Source organism: Setaria viridis, chromosome 2 (genome assembly GCF_005286985.2).
Source record: "Setaria viridis chromosome 2, Setaria_viridis_v4.0, whole genome shotgun sequence".
Classification (NCBI taxonomy): Eukaryota; Viridiplantae; Streptophyta; class Magnoliopsida; order Poales; family Poaceae; genus Setaria; species Setaria viridis.
In genome coordinates this window covers 40343095-40359153 of record NC_048264.2, presented here as the reverse complement: position 1 = coordinate 40359153, position 16059 = coordinate 40343095, and the positions used below count along the sequence as shown (strand labels likewise).

General features: G+C 45.6%; 3 protein-coding genes and 1 long non-coding RNA gene across 5 annotated transcripts; all 4 read left to right on the top strand.

The window, feature by feature from the left end:
* The first annotated feature begins 656 nt into the window (after positions 1-656).
* LOC117844400 (probable protein S-acyltransferase 7) lies at positions 657-2502 on the top strand. Its single transcript, XM_034725110.2, has 5 exons — positions 657-890; positions 1097-1264; positions 1380-1646; positions 1744-1977; positions 2302-2502. Exons 1-5 carry the CDS (start codon positions 657-659, stop codon positions 2500-2502), a joined length of 1104 nt encoding a protein of 367 aa, XP_034581001.2.
* Positions 2503-3966: 1464 nt separating this feature from the next.
* On the top strand, positions 3967-5060 carry LOC117845691 (uncharacterized). Its single transcript, XM_034726759.2, has one exon. It carries the CDS (start codon positions 4184-4186, stop codon positions 4640-4642), a length of 459 nt encoding a protein of 152 aa, XP_034582650.1. The 5' UTR covers positions 3967-4183; the 3' UTR covers positions 4643-5060.
* Positions 5061-6904: 1844 nt separating this feature from the next.
* Positions 6905-9434, top strand: LOC117845693 (uncharacterized). Its single transcript, XR_004638114.2, has 4 exons — positions 6905-7085; positions 7487-8506; positions 9032-9091; positions 9200-9434. It is a non-coding gene; the product is annotated as an uncharacterized lncRNA (long non-coding RNA).
* A 1530-nt stretch (positions 9435-10964) lies between these two features.
* On the top strand, positions 10965-13050 carry LOC117846016 (autophagy-related protein 8A). Of its 2 annotated transcripts, none has more exons than XM_034727116.2 (6): positions 10965-11123; positions 11248-11301; positions 12065-12120; positions 12204-12256; positions 12470-12588; positions 12691-13050. In XM_034727116.2, exons 2-6 carry the CDS (start codon positions 11265-11267, stop codon positions 12783-12785), a joined length of 360 nt encoding a protein of 119 aa, XP_034583007.1. In that variant the 5' UTR covers positions 10965-11123; positions 11248-11264; the 3' UTR covers positions 12786-13050. The 2 variants fall into 2 exon arrangements, with proteins under 2 accessions (XP_034583007.1, XP_072147655.1); XM_072291554.1 differs by having other exon boundaries at positions 10993-11123; positions 11274-11301.
* The last annotated feature ends 3009 nt before the right edge of the window (positions 13051-16059 follow it).

Genomic DNA, 16059 nt, shown 5'->3' with positions numbered 1-16059 from the left:
CAACCTTTTACCTCAGGCATCTTTGAATCTTAACAGTGGCCTGCTAGTTTATTGTTGGGCATCCCGAAGGAGGCTGGACATGGTGAGGAAGGAAAGTACCAATTAGTTACACTTCATCTCAACAACACATAATATTGCCAAAAAAATGTGGTTAAAATTTAATTGTGCATATGTGTGTTGCTAAATGAAGTTGATCGGACGCATGCTATACATATTTTCCTAGTTCATGTTACACAATGGACGGTCGAAATCTCGAAGACAAGGTTAACCGTACAAGAAGTTCTTTTTCTCCGTTGCAAAAGTTTTTGGAAACTTAAATTTTGCATCCAGATAGATAGTTTCCTGTTTTTTTTGTTAAATTTTTCATGCAGCAATTTAAGTGCTGCTATCGTATAACAGGAATGGGATCCTCCGCCACTGCATCTACGTCGTTCGTTGTGATCCTACGGCGGCCACGCAAAAGTCATCTTGCAGGAACCGATGGACACAGTCGCTGGGCCAGTCATCCCATACGGCGTCCACCCGGGCTTTCGATGGGCCGGAAACGCACCTGGGCCAAGCTCAATCTTTACTCTCTCGCGCGCGCGGCGGTTGCCCCGCTTACTTTCCCCTCTTTCGCCAACATACTGACTACTGAGATCAAGAACAGACTGGCCATGGAGCGCTCCGCTGATCAAGAACGGCAGATGCAAGAACAACACCACCACGGACACCGGAGGAGCGCTGGAACCGGAGGCCTCAACGGTTCTTCGTCCTCTGCGACGCGCAGTCCGATGAGGAGTGCTTGCGGCATGCTCCGATCCCTGCTGCCGTCATTCGGTTTCAGCCGCGGCCCGCCGCTTTCGCCGTCGCCGCCGGCGAGGGTGCACCAAGTGTGGCCTGGAAACAACGTACGCATGTTCTTCTTCTCTGTAGATCTTTCTATATCTCCTTGCTTTCACTGCGAATCGAAATTCAGGAACGACGCCGACAGTCCAGTCTGAGTCAGGTCTATGCCACTGCAGTATAGCAGTTTCAGTGTCTGTAGACAGACGGCAATGTCCGGTTCACATTCAGAACTCGACTGTATGCTCGATTAATTCGAGGATATTTTCAGGTGTTTTTCTTGGATGGCCGCGTGATCTGCAGCCCCGACCCGCGGGGCCTGATCCTGTCAGCCATGGCCCTTCTCCTTTCAGAATGGATTTTCTTGGACGACGTCGTCGATCGGTCGTCGGCGCACGGGATCCTCGTCTCAGCGTCCTCCCTGATCCTATTGGCAACCGTCAGTATATGACCACAACGGACAGCTCACACTTTGTCAATTAGTAGCGCTTGATGTGGATTATTACAGTCATCACAAACAATTTAATCACCAGCGATTCCATGCTTGTTCATAGGCGACTGTAAGTTTGCTACTGGCTGCAACAAGCGACCCCGGAATCATACCAAGAAACCCGGTGTCACCGTCTGAAGAAGATGGAACAGGTGCTGCCAGAAGTGCTCCGAGCCGGTTCATCGTCGTCAACGGTGTCGAGATGAGGCTGAACTTTTGCCGGGCCTGCAAGATCAACCGCCCTCCGAGAAGCTCCCACTGCGCCGTCTGCGACAACTGCGTCGACAAGTTTGATCACCACTGCCCCTTGATAAGCCAGTGCATAGGACTGGTATGATCGTTGCTGCTGTGTGCTGTCGCAACAGCTTATCACGTCGCTTGCAAATCTCGGCGTTGTTGTGCTAAAAAAAAAATCCTTGCTTCTGCAGAGAAACTACAGATCTTACTTGCTGTTGTTGTGCTCGGCGTTGGCGTTCTACACGTTCATGTTGACGTTCTCAGTGATGAGAATTAAGGCCAAGATGGATAGTACCCATGCAGGAGTCTTCAGTATGGTCAGAACTTTGCCTGAACCGTTCGTTCTCGCAGCATTCAGCTTCATGGCTATCTGCGTCCTTGCGTGCCTTCTGGCCTTCCATGCATTCCTCCTAGCCAAGAACACGGTACACAGCCTATTACTTATCAGTAATAATGGTACATTCTGCATAGTGCCGCCATTTGTCCAACAATATGCTTTTGATGAGATTCAGAACTAACTTTTTTTTTCAAAGATTAGATATACAGAACTAATGATGCTTATTGCTCATACACATGGTTCCACTCTGAATCCGTTTAGAGATGTAATCATTCAGCACCAGATACAACTCTAAGCGTCATTATTCTTCATATTTTCCTACGGTTGCTATAATCATTGAACAGGCCTACTATTTTTTCCCTTTTACGAGTAATGGAGCCAATGAGTTGCCCTTAATTTTGTGGTTATGCAGACGAGCCATGAGATGGAGAAAGGAAGGTATCGCAGCTCGCCCAATCCTTACGACAAGGGAGCGGTGGCAAACATCAGGGAGTGCCTGTTTGAGAAGCTGCCGCCTCCTAGAATCGACTTCAGAGCCGCGGCCGAGCCAAACCTGGGTCAGGCCGCCGGCGGCGAGAGCGAGGACGGCGAGCTCTCCCACTCCTTCAGCTGAAGCCGGCGGGCTAGCAACGCAGGATCGCTGCTAGGAGCTAACGATCACTCTTGAGAAACTGGTAGAAAGGCTGTAATTGCTGCTAGTTTGGGAGAACTTGACGAACCATGGATCTTTTCTTTTTTATATGGTATAAAAGACCTAGAACATAAGTGGTTGTCTTTTGATGGCGTTTTTAACCAAAATTTCTCCTCCTCTGCTAAACACCTGCCAAAGTCAAATTTTGGAAGATTGGAAAAACTTTTTCGATTAAAAGTTCAATCCATAATCAAGAATAATTAGGATTTCTAAAAAAAAAAGAAACTCGCCGAGACGACGCGACGATGTGACCTGACAGCATCAGAGCTCTACCCTACATCCAGGAAGGAACGAAGGCGCTCACCAAGAGCCTGAAGTTTGCATTGCATTGCACTGAGAACGAAGTACCAGCTGGTAGTACACACACGTGTAGCCTCGGCGCCAGATAAATCCACGGCTTGATCTCAAATCAACTCACGGCTGGCCGGCCGCGCTCCCCCTCTGGCCTGGCACTGCCAGCGCCATAGCTCACATCGATCACGTCGGATCGGTGGCGCGTAGCGAGCGCCTCTCTCCATCAAAAGAATACAGGCTTTCGATCGCGTTCCGGCCGGCATGTCGGGTTCCCGCAGGCAGGGCATCTGGGGGCCGGGCGCGGCATCGATCTGCAGCAATGGCAGGCGAATCTGAACCTCCCGGCCGGCGCCTCGCCTCGAGCAGCCTGCCGCCCAATCGCCGGCGCCCGCCTCGCCCGTCTTGTCACCTTCGTTCCTTATCCATCCACTTGTGTGCATTGCTGTCCTGCTGCTGCCGCTACTTTTGTTTGGCTACTGTCTACGTGCTGATACATACTGGTATATGTGCCTATACATACTCTGCCTAGCTGGAAAGAGCTAGAGGACCCTTTCATGCAAATGGAAAATGCACATGTGGATATGCATCCATGTGTGTGATGGTCATGGTGATACGATGGGTTTGGTCAGATGGAGCAATGCTTCCACTGCTACTTCTAGTGTGGAATAGCTGGCTATTGCTCTTTCATCTTAAAAAAGGCGAGATGCCATTATGCGCAGAAGCTTGTCCCTGTGGCTACAAGGCTTATCTTGGCCATTCATTTCGTATTGAGATTTGTGCTAGCTGCAAGAAGTAACCATAGGTAGAATTCGCGAAGTGGTCGAGATAAGTCATACGGTCACATGTGGATGCGGAGGTACGTACCTTTCCTCATTTCAAAATCAGAATTGTACCATTTGTTGTAAAATAATTATGAGAGATTTGCATGTTCCAAACACTATTGATCCACAAATCTACCAACGATGTTGCCATATATCAAACTCGCCGGTTCACAGGTACGGCGTTGTTAACACATGCCTTGCCAAAACGCAGCAAGGCATTCAAAATCGATGGCGATCGAAGGAGGGCGAGACCACCCGTGGGTCTGCCGGTCGGTGCGCGGCCACCGCAACCTTGTCCCCGTGCGCCGCACCCCCGTGGTGGGCCCTGTCACCCTCGCCTGTGACAAATATACGTGCCGGGCAGCGCCGCCTGCTCGCGTCGCCAGTTGCCACCTCCAAGCCAACACACAGTCACACACCACCCCTCTCTTCTTCTCTCCTGTGTTTCCATAGCCACCTAGTAGCGTAGTAGTGTGCGTGCGAGGTCTATGGCCGGAGTGCGGGAAGAAGAGTTCGACGAGGGAGATGTATGGGACGTGCTGCTGGGCGATCACCATCAGGGCAGCAGCGCGGCGGCGGAGGCGGAGGCGCTCGTGGCGACTCCGCCGAGGAATAGGAGGGTCAGCGGCGGCGGGAAGGACAAGAAGAAGGGCGCCGCCGCGGCCGAGAGAGACGGCGTGGTGGTGAGCGGCTGCAGGCCCGGCAAGCCGAGGTCGTCGGCGCCGGTGGCCATCCCGGCGGCCGGCAGCCGCGGCGGCGGCGAGGAGGAGGAGGAGGACGGGGCGGAGATGCTGCTGCTGCCGCCGCACGAGTGGCTGGCGAGGAAGATGGAGCGGATGGGCGTGGCATCGCCGCCGGACCAGGCGTGCAGGGGCCGGAGCAAGGGCCGGGAGCTCACCAAGGTCAGGGACGCCGTGCTCCCCAAGACCGCCTTCTCCGACCAGTAGTTTAATTAATCTACAAGGAGAAGCCTATGCCTGCATGCACACTTCAAGCAAATGGAACAATGCATGTTCTTCATTGCTCGAAGCATGCAAATTTAAATTCCTAAGCTAGCTTATTGACATGCATGCTCGACCATTATATTAGCTAGTTATAATAAGAGGTAGAGCTTCGTTTTGGGGAGTGTAGCAACAAGTGTGTGTAGAGTAATTAGGGTTGTGAGGTTGCCTTAAGTAGGAGTGGAAATGTCATCAGTAATTCAGTAATGCATGTACTATTTGTTTAGCTAAGCTGTTGCAAGGATCTAAAGATCATCACGCATTGGGTTTTTGATGTAACATGAACCTTGGTGATGTGCCTGGCAGCTAGCTGCTGAGCTGTTCCTTTTGGTCCCATGAATGTAAACACCTATGACGTGTGCTATAGACTAGTTTGTACTTTGTAGGCTCCATGCCATGCATTGCAGCCACTGGCACAGTGAGCCACATGCCTTGTCTGATCCGCGTTCTCAATCATCTGATCTTATCTGGTCCACGCACTGCTGGCCTGAGGGCATCTCCTCTTATTCTTTTTGCTTGGCTTTTTGCAAGTTTTTTTTAGATGATAGAAGGTTAGAAACTGTTCTTGCCCTTCGATCTGATCAGATGTCAGAATTCACTTAGCCTTTATGCTCCATTGTTTTTTTTCGAAAAAACGGGGCAAATGAGCAACAAGATTTAATCAGACCAGTCTCAGTGGAGTATCATTAAGAATTTTATGGGCGTTAAATCTTATGCCACAACAGTTTTGATGACTTGGCAAGCTAATTATGAAGAGAGAGGGGAGGGGAGTTTCATCCCCATAAAATCCAATTGCCACAGTTACCAAATCTCATGAAACACAATGAAACTAAACACAATGAAACTTGCACAGAGAATGTTCTTGATTTCATCGCATGACAAATTTGATCATACTACCATACAAGAATTAATGTGTCAGACTGTATATGAAATTGCGTCAATGAAACTGTACATGGAGAATGGCAGTTTCATCTCAATAAAAAGCTGATATGGCAGTTTTGGTAACAGTGTAATGAAATAATGCACTGAGATTGCCCTCACAATGCACACTCGAGAGAAGGCTGATGATGGCTGCATGCCTCGTAAATGCGACGGTAAAGCTTTGGGAGATCAATTTCGCCTTTCGGAAAAAAAGTTCCTTATTTATTTAAAGTTGGAGATGTGAGGCAAAACGCAGCGAGATTGGAGCACGTTGGAAAGAGGTCCATTGCGAGATGATAGTGGACCCTTAGATCAACAAATCTTGCACGGAGGGGAGTTCGTGTGCAGAAGCGAGATTGGCCTGTCCTGTATAGCAGGGGAAAGCTTTAGGCCGTGCAATGGTGTAAACCTCCTTTTCTTTGTTGTTTGCAGGCACTCCCTGCTTTCATGTTATCTTTTTTTCCTCCTGCTTAACGAAATACGTGAAGTAAAAGACAACACTGTAAGAGAAATTAACAGGTACTTCCTCCATCCTAAATTTCTATTCGTTTTAACTTTTCTTGATACATAGCGGGAGTAGTTGTTTTTAAATACTTTTAAATCCTATAATGTACTTGTAAAAGCAGACAGAAGGAGTATTGATATTGGCACTAGAGATCTGGGGATTATGTAAGGGGTATTTTGGATCTCGATTTCCTCTGTACATAATCCCCTGCAGTTATTTTATTGATTGACTGTAGCCCACTACACGCGATGATGGCTCCGGAAAAAGAAAGGAAAAAGAAACGAAATTTCTATACATCACCCGGGTATTTTTCTGTCTCTTTCTCACTCGGTTTTGCGTGGTTGAGATCGTTCCAAGATTCATTTTTGGCACATAGGTAATCGGTTATTGTTTCATGGGCTGTGTGTTGTTAGTTCTTAGAGCAACTTTAAGAGACTGCTAATCCTACCATAATATTTTTTTAGAAAAAAGAGAAAAAATAAACTTCAACAATCCATCTAAACCTTCCTCAATTTTTTTAGAAACGCTAAAAAATAGCCTACCACCGCGTATATTTTAACGTTGTCATTCCTCCCCCAATCCTGATTCCCGCACGCTCGCGCGTCCCTTCCAATGGGTCTAATACGATGACGTGACCTATTTTAAAATATTGGGAGCTATTTATTAACGATCTGCTGTGGATTGATATATTTTTGTGGGAATTTTTTTTGAGAATCCTCGCTACATAGTTTGGGAAAAAAATTTGAAGTGCTCCTCGAGTTGCTCTAGCCCATTGAGGAGTTGTCCGCCCGATAGGGGGCGCGTCGCCGTGCTCCCAACATCTGGCGGCGGCCGGCGGTGGAGAGAGATGGCGTGGTGGACTGGAGGCTATGGGGTGTGGCCGGCGCCAGTGAAGGTCAGGGCGGCGAGCGGCTCCGTCAATCTCTCGCTGTCGGAGTAGCGAACTCACTCCCGCGTATGCAGGTGTGCTCCATTTTGGTTGTTTTTTTTCATTTGGGTTGCTGCAGTGATTTTCGGCTGTGGATTCATGTGTTAATGGGACAGTTACCTTATTGAATTTGCTTGTCATTATATTGCTATTTGAGTGATTTGTTCAGTTATTTCAGTTGCGAGATCGATTTGCCTTTCATGCGGTTACGTGCAGTTCATGGAGCGATTTTGAGACTGCTGGGGTTGGGGGTTATTGTTTGGAGCCCCTTTTTTCTTGCTATATAATCTGTCTGTTTGTCTCTAGATGTAGTATTTTGTTCAATTCCCCAAAACAACAATCATTGCTGCTCCTCTTTGATTTGTAGCGAACTTGTTATTTTTGTGTTTCCTTCCCAAAGTTGATGATGTCGCTCCTCGTGGATTCGGCGCTGCAGTGCTCGACAGCAAACGCCTGCTGTTCATGGTCTAGGGGGTGGTGGTGTCCAACAGAAAGGCGCACCTGTTGTTGTCCAAGGTGGTGGTAACGATGCTCCTCAAGGCCATGGCTGCCTTTTTGCAACTTCAAGATGATTCAATCTGCAACAAGCTTCCGCATTGCTAATTTTGATAATGTGTTCTATGCCTCATTTCGGGGGTCCATACATTGAGACACATTGCTGAGTTGGATTGTCGAGTTTTCTTGTATGGCGAGCAGATCATTTCCGAGTGGATAAATTAATGTTTCTGGCTATGAATGACCCCTATATATAATGGGAGTATTATTTACCTCAACTAGGTACTGTACTAGGTCTGAGTAAGGATCGTGTGAGTTTAGTTATATGAGTGTGTGTGGCCAGTAAGAATGGTGTGCTTTAAGTATATTGTTGTCTGAATATTCAATTATTTAGTTTTTTGGTATATTGCTGTCTGAATATTCAGTTATTTAGTGAGTTATCTGGGTGTATTCAGTGTTTCCGATCATCAATGTGTGTTCCTTATCCTTATGTAAGAAATTTTCTATTTCAATTATGTAAATAATTAATGTCCTTTTTTCTTTTAACTTCAGTGTGGACCATATGTTACGATCTTGAGTGTGGATGCCCTGCTAGCACCCAGGGTATATATCACATGCCTGGTCTTAGTGATAGATTCGTTTTCAGTATAGTTGTGATTCTTTGTCTCTTGTGCAACAAAGATAAAAAGACCTAGAATCAAATCTACGCCATTTTGCTTTTTTGAATTCTTTATTTGAACATGGAAGTGCAATTTCTCAAGTTTTCTTTTGCAATCTATGAACTGCAAGATAAATATATATCACATTTTGTTGTATGATCAAGATTGATCCATTTTTTTTCTTATTTTACCTGCATGGCTTCATTACAAAGAGTCACATGGGGTGAAGAAAGACACATGAGCTCAGTCTGTCGCCGGATGGATCTCGCACAAACTTGTTTATAGATTCAGTGTTGTTTTATGTAAGTTTTCTGCCATCTTCTTATTGATATTTTTCCTTTTAAAGGAGACTCTTGATTCTAACCTTGGAAATTCCATCTTCAGTATCTCTTCCATTCTTTGAGGTCTTGTCTTGCAGCCCCTGTAAACTTTGTCTAAAATACTAGGTTACTACCATTTCGGAATTCATAGTAAATTGTACTCTTGATATATTGTGTTTTTCTGTGTCATCTTTGTTAAATGGCATTCACTTGGAGCCTGCAGTAAGAGGGGTACATATAATTAAATCAATTTATTTTAATTCTTGAGGGATTAATTAATCTTGAAATGCATCCTGGTTGCCTGCACCCGCATTGTGGTGTGTTCCTTTTTTTCTTCCTGTAGCAACTCATGCTCATAGAACAATGAACAAAGAAATTTTTCCGCAGGACCTTTGTGCATATGAATTCGTGAAAGCATATTGGACTATAAGTATAGTAACCTAGTGATCATTTCATTACTTGGTGGTTCAATCATGTTTTCATTTATTTTGCTCCTCTTGTTTCCAGATGGAAATATCAGCATTGCAGTTCGCCCTGAATGAGGACCTTAAAGCCACAGAGATTGAGGTAATTATCCTTTTGTTTTTACTTCTGTAGATATGATGTCATATTTGTACTCCATGACTCTGTGAAAAATATAACTTGTAACGACTGTTCCTGGTGGGTGATTGTTAGGAAGGATGACACAATTTTCATGCTACTGACAGTGGATGATGGATGAGCACCTGAGCCATCAACCCTGGCAAGGAGAGCTGAAGGCCCAAGATAACAACGTGCTTAGCCAGTAGTCTTCTTATATGAATCTTCAATAGCTTCTGAAATTTCAACTTGTAGCCAATTACACGTGGCACTGTTATGGTTCAGTTTTTTCAGTTAACATTGATTCAGTTTTAATCTTATTTATTTTCAATACAAGACAATTTTGAATATCAGCTTTTAGTTATTGTTTATTTTGAAGTGTGTCATTATATTGCTGTTTTCAATCTGTTATAGCTGCACTACCATTGTCTTTCATGTTAAATAGTTCAGTCGTTCATTATTCAGTTTTCTTTCTTTTTATATAAAAGTCAATGCTGTAGCTTTAATTGCAAATGGATCTCGGCTCTAAAGCAGTCAGGTCTCAGATTTAGCTGTTGCATGCAGGTCTCAATTTTGTATTAATTCTGTTTTCATTCATGTTTGAGGTGCATTAGTGTTGGGTCTTCTTTAGGCTAGTCTCAGTGCACCAAGAGTGTTAAGTCAGCTTTTCAATGAAATGAAATCATCACTATCAATGCATAATTTCATTGCACAGTTTCATAGGTAGCCTTAATCATTTAATTTTTGCGTTGTCCTATGATCAAATAGTCATGCTATGAAACCAAAAAAAACCATAACATGATCAGTGCAAGTTTCATTAGATTTCATAGGACTATGTAACTGTGCCAAGTGAGTTTGATGGGGATGAAACTCTCTTTTTCTCTCTCCTAATAAATAGCTTGCCAAGTCAGCAGTTTTACTGATGTGGCATGGGATTAAATGCCCATGAAACTCTCGTGACACTTCCATTAAGTCCAGCCTTATTTGAACATGTGAACTGCAATTTCTCGAGTTTTCTCTTGCAATCTATGAACTACAAGATAAATATATATATCACTTTTTGTTGTATGATCAAGATAGATCCATTTTTTCTTACTAACTGCATGGTTTCATAATTCATTACAAAGAGTCATATGGGGTGAAGAAAGAGACATGAGCTTAGTTTGTCGCTGGATGGATCTCACACAAACAGCACAGCACAACAAGCACGAGGGTATTCAAGTTTTTCTGGTTGATTTTCTGGCTTCTTCTCACTCAGTTTTTTGCCATGAAAGTTTGTAGCTTTTCTGGGTGACAGAAATTGTTGTATCACTCAGATTTCATTTTTGTGCTTAGATTGACGTGTCATTATTTAATTGGTCCAAAAAGTGGTTGATAACTATAAAGAAAATCAACCGGATGATAGGTAGGCACTCCAGAAAGAAAAGGCTGCGCAACATTTCCTCAGTGACTAGTTGGGCCAGGCCCAACGGGCTCCCTGACTAGACATGCTCACATGCATGCATGTAGCACGACTTCTTCTTCCCCCGTGACGCCCGTTGCATCTGATCAAATCTCGGGGCCCACGATTCCGATCCCTAGCAGCTCAAACTCGCAATCTATCCAGAAAGATTTCCTTAAACTCTGAGTTTGTTTCCAAAATCAATATTCCTTAGCTGCCCTCAATAATCTCTCTTTTTGCATCTATCTTCTTTTCCAAAATAAATCTCTCGATCCATATCCTTTTTGCCAATTCAAGTGGGATAACGAGGTCCACTTCTAACTGCAATTCTAAATCCAACCAAATCCATCGCGTAAAGAAGGAGTTGTTTACTCAATACAACAGGAACTCGAGGGGCTTTCCGTAAAAGCCTCGCAGAGAGGCCCCCAATAAATACAGGCGACACGCCACCCCCACCAAACCCTACCCCGCGAGTTCGCTCCCCTTCTGCTTCCGCCGATCGACTTGCCCGCTCGATTCCGCCAACCCCTCGACCCGATCGGCTCCCCCGATCGCCGCACCCGCCGGGCGCTCCAATCGGTAAGCCCCTCGATCGCTTTCCCCCAAAGGAACCGCCGGAATTCGGGAGGATTCAGCGGGTTCCTCTTCAGTTCGTCAGTTCAGTCTCTTCTACGTTTTCTCGATCGATTTGATCTTTGACCAGGCTGTTGGCGTTTGTTGATGGCCAAGGCTTCCTTCAAGATGGAGCACGAACTAGGTTTGTTTGCTTCTCCGATTTGTCTCTCGTGCTGTTAATTTCTTCCTTGGAAATCGTGGTTATCCACTGTGGTAGATTGGTTTGAACTTGCCGATGGTGCTACAAATTAGTTGAACTTGTCGGTGGTTTAGTAGATTGGTTTGAACTTTTACGGTAGTAGCTGATTGGATTGATCTTATTGATAGTAGCTGATTGGATTGATCTTATTGATAGTAGCTGATTGGATTGACCTTATCGGTGGCAGCAGATTGCATTGACCTTATCGATGTTAGTGGATTGGATTATTTTAGAAGTAAATTGGATTGAACTCGTTGATAGTTTCGAGCTTAGTCGTGGTTTTACTACCAAGAGGCAGGTTGATAATTGCTGTGCAGCTCCACCATGTGATTATGTGATTAGTGTTGACCCAGTGATAACCTGTTTGGTATTGAAAAAGTTTGGTCGGTGGATCTTTTCTTAAATTAGTTACTTAATGTGGAGTGGTTTGAAAATTCTGCAATGCTCTGTTTCAAGATTAGTAATTTTGCAGTATGGGATTGGGAGTGAATTACTGAATTTGTATGCAAGGTGCTGATCTTTTAATGATAGGTTGATGCATGATGTATTGCATTGATTAATCTTGATCCAGTTAGTAACAGGCAACTGTATAAGTGTTGTATGAATTTAGTCATGCTGTGAGTCCTGGTTTGGTTGCACCTTTTTTTTATGGCATGTCTAGTTTTTCCCCTTTATCATGAGTTATGAATCTTGATTAATATTACAGAAAAGAGGCTATCAGAATCTGCTAGGATCAGGGACAAGTACCCAGACAGAATTCCTGTAAGACATGTTCAGCAATTTGTCTATGCATTTTTTCTGCATGCATGCTCCCTTGATTGCTTATGTTGTGATCGATGATTCAGGTGATTGTTGAGAAAGCTGGCAAGACTGATGTCCCAGAGATCGATAAAAAAAAGTAAGTTGTATCAGCATCTGTTATATTTGGTTGAGAGTTATTAAAAAGAAGTATGTTATTTGATTATCATCTCCTTATGCTCAACCACACTCAGCATTCAGAGCATATTCAGATAGAATACAATAAAGTGCTTGGCCTGTATGTTCCCATGTTTTGATTGGGATTTAAATTCACATCACTGTAAGTAAATGTTAGCAACTTTTGCTTCTGCAGGTACCTTGTCCCTGCTGATCTCACCGTCGGCCAGTTTATCTTTGTGGTGAGGAAGAGGATCAAGCTGAGCCCTGAGAAGGCCATCTTTGTCTTTGTTAAGAACACTTTGCCACCAACTGGTATATATCAAACAAGCATTGCTGTTGATTCATCATTGCACACGTTCCGTCTACACGCTATGTTTTCCACATTTTCCTTATGTCACCGTTCTGTTGATTCAGCCTCTCTGATGTCCGCGATCTATGAGGAGAACAAGGACGAGGACGGCTTCCTCTACATGACTTACAGTGGCGAGAACACCTTCGGCTCTGCCTAAGCAGCTGCCCCCTGCCACTGTAAATAAACAAGCTTGACCAGGCTGCTGCTTCTTGCCGTCGTAAACATGGTGTACATACACGTCGTCTCTACTACGCTGCCGGATTGCTTCAATGGTTTATTTCGTCATTAGGTTTGAAGTGTTTTGGGCATTATAAAGGTGGAATGGCCCGTGGTACTGAGTTCTATTTGCCTCTGCATATTTGTGCACTTTGCCTTTGGGCTCGTCTGATCTGTGATTAACTGATTGGCGTTATCTTTGTTCATTATGTTCGTTTTAAATTGCCGCTGCTGAGGGCATAGTCACGCTATGTTTTTCTTGGTTCAGCCGATAGATTCCCATTGCTCTATCCGTTTAAGGACAAAATTAGCCTGTCGTATTGTTTTTGGCCGGTAAAGTTGATGCGGAGGCCTGATGGTGTTTGCTATGATTATGTAGGGCGGGAGCTCTATGTTGTTGCGATTGTACACTACCAAGTTTCCTGTTTTTCATGGCGAGTCAGTCGAGGAAACCGTAGTCGATGTGGATTCCGAATTCCAATCATATGAATTGTTCATGATTGGTGAAGCTGTTTGTACAGCATCATGAATGCTCGTCGTGTAGAGAAATGGAGTGCTTTGTTATTTGCATAATTGCACTTTTGGTGAGCACGCGGCATGGCGGCAGGCTCTAATGACGTTGTACGCGATCCTGCCGGTATCCGTAATGATTTTCGCTGGCAAGATGGTGGCCTCTTGGGTCCGTCTCCGGGCTGAAGAACTTGATCGTTTTGCCTTAAGATCGGCAATAATTGATCGTAGATACAAGCATATGTTCTATCATAAGGAACATAACAAACTGAGTTACTCTCAATTCACTAGGATATGATATGGGTATATTTTTTTAAATGTATCATCAAAAGTTTTTTTTTTCACGGTGAATTTGGTAGTAGCTGGCGTTAACCTCGCATTGTCGATTTATGTGCAAACTTAGATGCTCTGAAAAAGATCAATGCTACGGAGTCTAATGTGTAACTAACAAAAAAACTTAAATAGACCTATATATATTGTTGTGATTACACTAGTTACTAGTGGTGCTTAGCTGGATGTATGACACGTCACACGCCATCTCACCATAATAAAATCTGGCAGACACACCGAACGAGCCGGTATGTGTCGCGTGATGCATCAGCGGTACTGGATGAACTGACGACATGGATAATTGCAGATTTGCCGCAGGCAGGGGACCTCAGGCACCTCCACCCTCTCTCTCTCTCTCGTCTTAATTAACAAGGCCATGGGCACGCACGGCACAGCAGGCCATGCCACAGCTCTCATCTCTTTCCAGCAACAGTGGTAGCAGGCCAGCAGGATCTCCTGCGCCGAACGCACCGCTTCCGCCGCCCGTGCCGTGGCAGAGCGTCCGAGCGAGCCGGCGGCCGGCGGCGGGCGGCGAGATTGCAGCAGAGCGCAGAGATGGTGCGGCAGAGAAGATCCTGGGTGCGAGGGCTGAGGAGGAGCGAGGAGATAGGAGAGGACGGGTGGGAACTGGGAAGAGGAGAGCAGACACAAGACAGGAAGGGGCCCTGGGCCTCGTGCAACGCTGCAGCAACGTCTATGCTATTGCTATGCCCCGTCGCCAAGCCCGATGCAGCAACGCCCCCTCTGCTTCGTGCTCCAGGAGTATTCTATAAATCTATACGGGCCATCCGTGGCCTTTTGGCTTTTGCTGTGTGTTTTTATTCGCTGCTCCAGCGCTCCCCAACCTGCCACTCCAGTAGTTGCCGTGACAGCGCGTGCTCCTGTTTTGCGTCGCCCACTTTGTATAAACGGTTCGCATTGCTCCTTCTGTCCCTTTTTATCTACCTCTAGAAAATCGTATTTTCCTCATAAACTCGCTTCCCGAGCGACAAATAATAAGAGACGAGGGAAGTGCTTTATAACCCCGTCTGATCACAGACGGCGAGTGTCAGTGTCGTAGCATAGCAACGCAACGTGATAGAATCATTGCTACTACCACGTACGTGCCTCTATGTCTGGACGGCAGCTATGAGCATGCTTAGTCCTTGTGCTGTGCATCACTGAAGTGTCTTCAATTATCACACCCTCTTTCCACCCGCAACACGATAGAATGATGATCCCGAATCCTACCCGGACCGGTGGCCTCGGATCATCAGCAAGGATCCGGCCTGTCGGTGAGTTCGTGACGCCCTTAAATTGATCGATTGGATCGGCGACGCGCCATCATGCCACGCACAAGCACAACGCCATGCATGGACACGCACGGAGTGGTTCGTGCCGGCCGGAGGGAAGAGAGCAGCGTCCCCGTCACAGGTGGTTCTTCTTCTTTTTATTTATTTTTTATTCTGTATAGTTGTGGCCGGCGAGTGGGCCCGGCAGCATCCAGGCCCCAAGGCCCAAATCTGTAGCGGTTCGTACCCAGCTCAGCTGGATGGAGGATTCCAAGGCAGGAAAGAAAACAAAAGAAAAAGGAAAGGAAAGGCAAAGCGATCTGATCCTGAATGTGATCCACTGATCCGAACCAAGAAATCCAACCGTCGTCTCCCATCCCCATCAAAGGAGATCTCCTCCCCTCCCACGGACTAGAAAATGGTGGGGGTAGCAGTAGGCAATACTACCAGTCGGCAGCCTCTCGACTCAAAGAAGGGGGGTGAAGCGAGATTCTCGTACGTACCAAAAAGGAAAAGGCAAAAGCAGCGACCTAAATAAAGAGAGCCAGGGTTCCTGTTCCTTTTTCCTCACGGTCTTTGCATGAGCCACCAGCTAGTACAGTTTTTTGTTGCAATTTTGCATCAATCCAGCGTATGTTTCTCCAATAAGAATCAGAACGATCTGATTCTACAAAGAGAAAACTAGACTTGTGCTCCTCCAAGGCATACGAGCTGGATCATAGTATCTTAGATCATCAAGATGATCGATCGCGACGATAAAAAAATTAGTGTAAGCTGAGTATAAACGGAGGCTGTCGAAGCTTCTATCCGCTGGATTCGTGCTCAGACCGTAGATGACACCCATCGGTAGCAGATCGAAGGCGTAAACAAACGTGTTTTTGGCTGCAAATCCGTGGAGGTCCAGTCTGAAAGTGGAAATAAAAGAGAAGTAGAAAAAGCGAAAGGAGTAAGCAGTCGGCTGCTGACCAGAATCAAGAAGGGAAAGAAAACGAGATGCAGCGGGCACGAATAAAGTGAAGAAGACGTGGGCCACAGAATCCGGCCCAGCCCGGCCCGGACCCACCCCTCCTTAGAAAAAGCTGGATTTGTCGTACTAATCCTTCT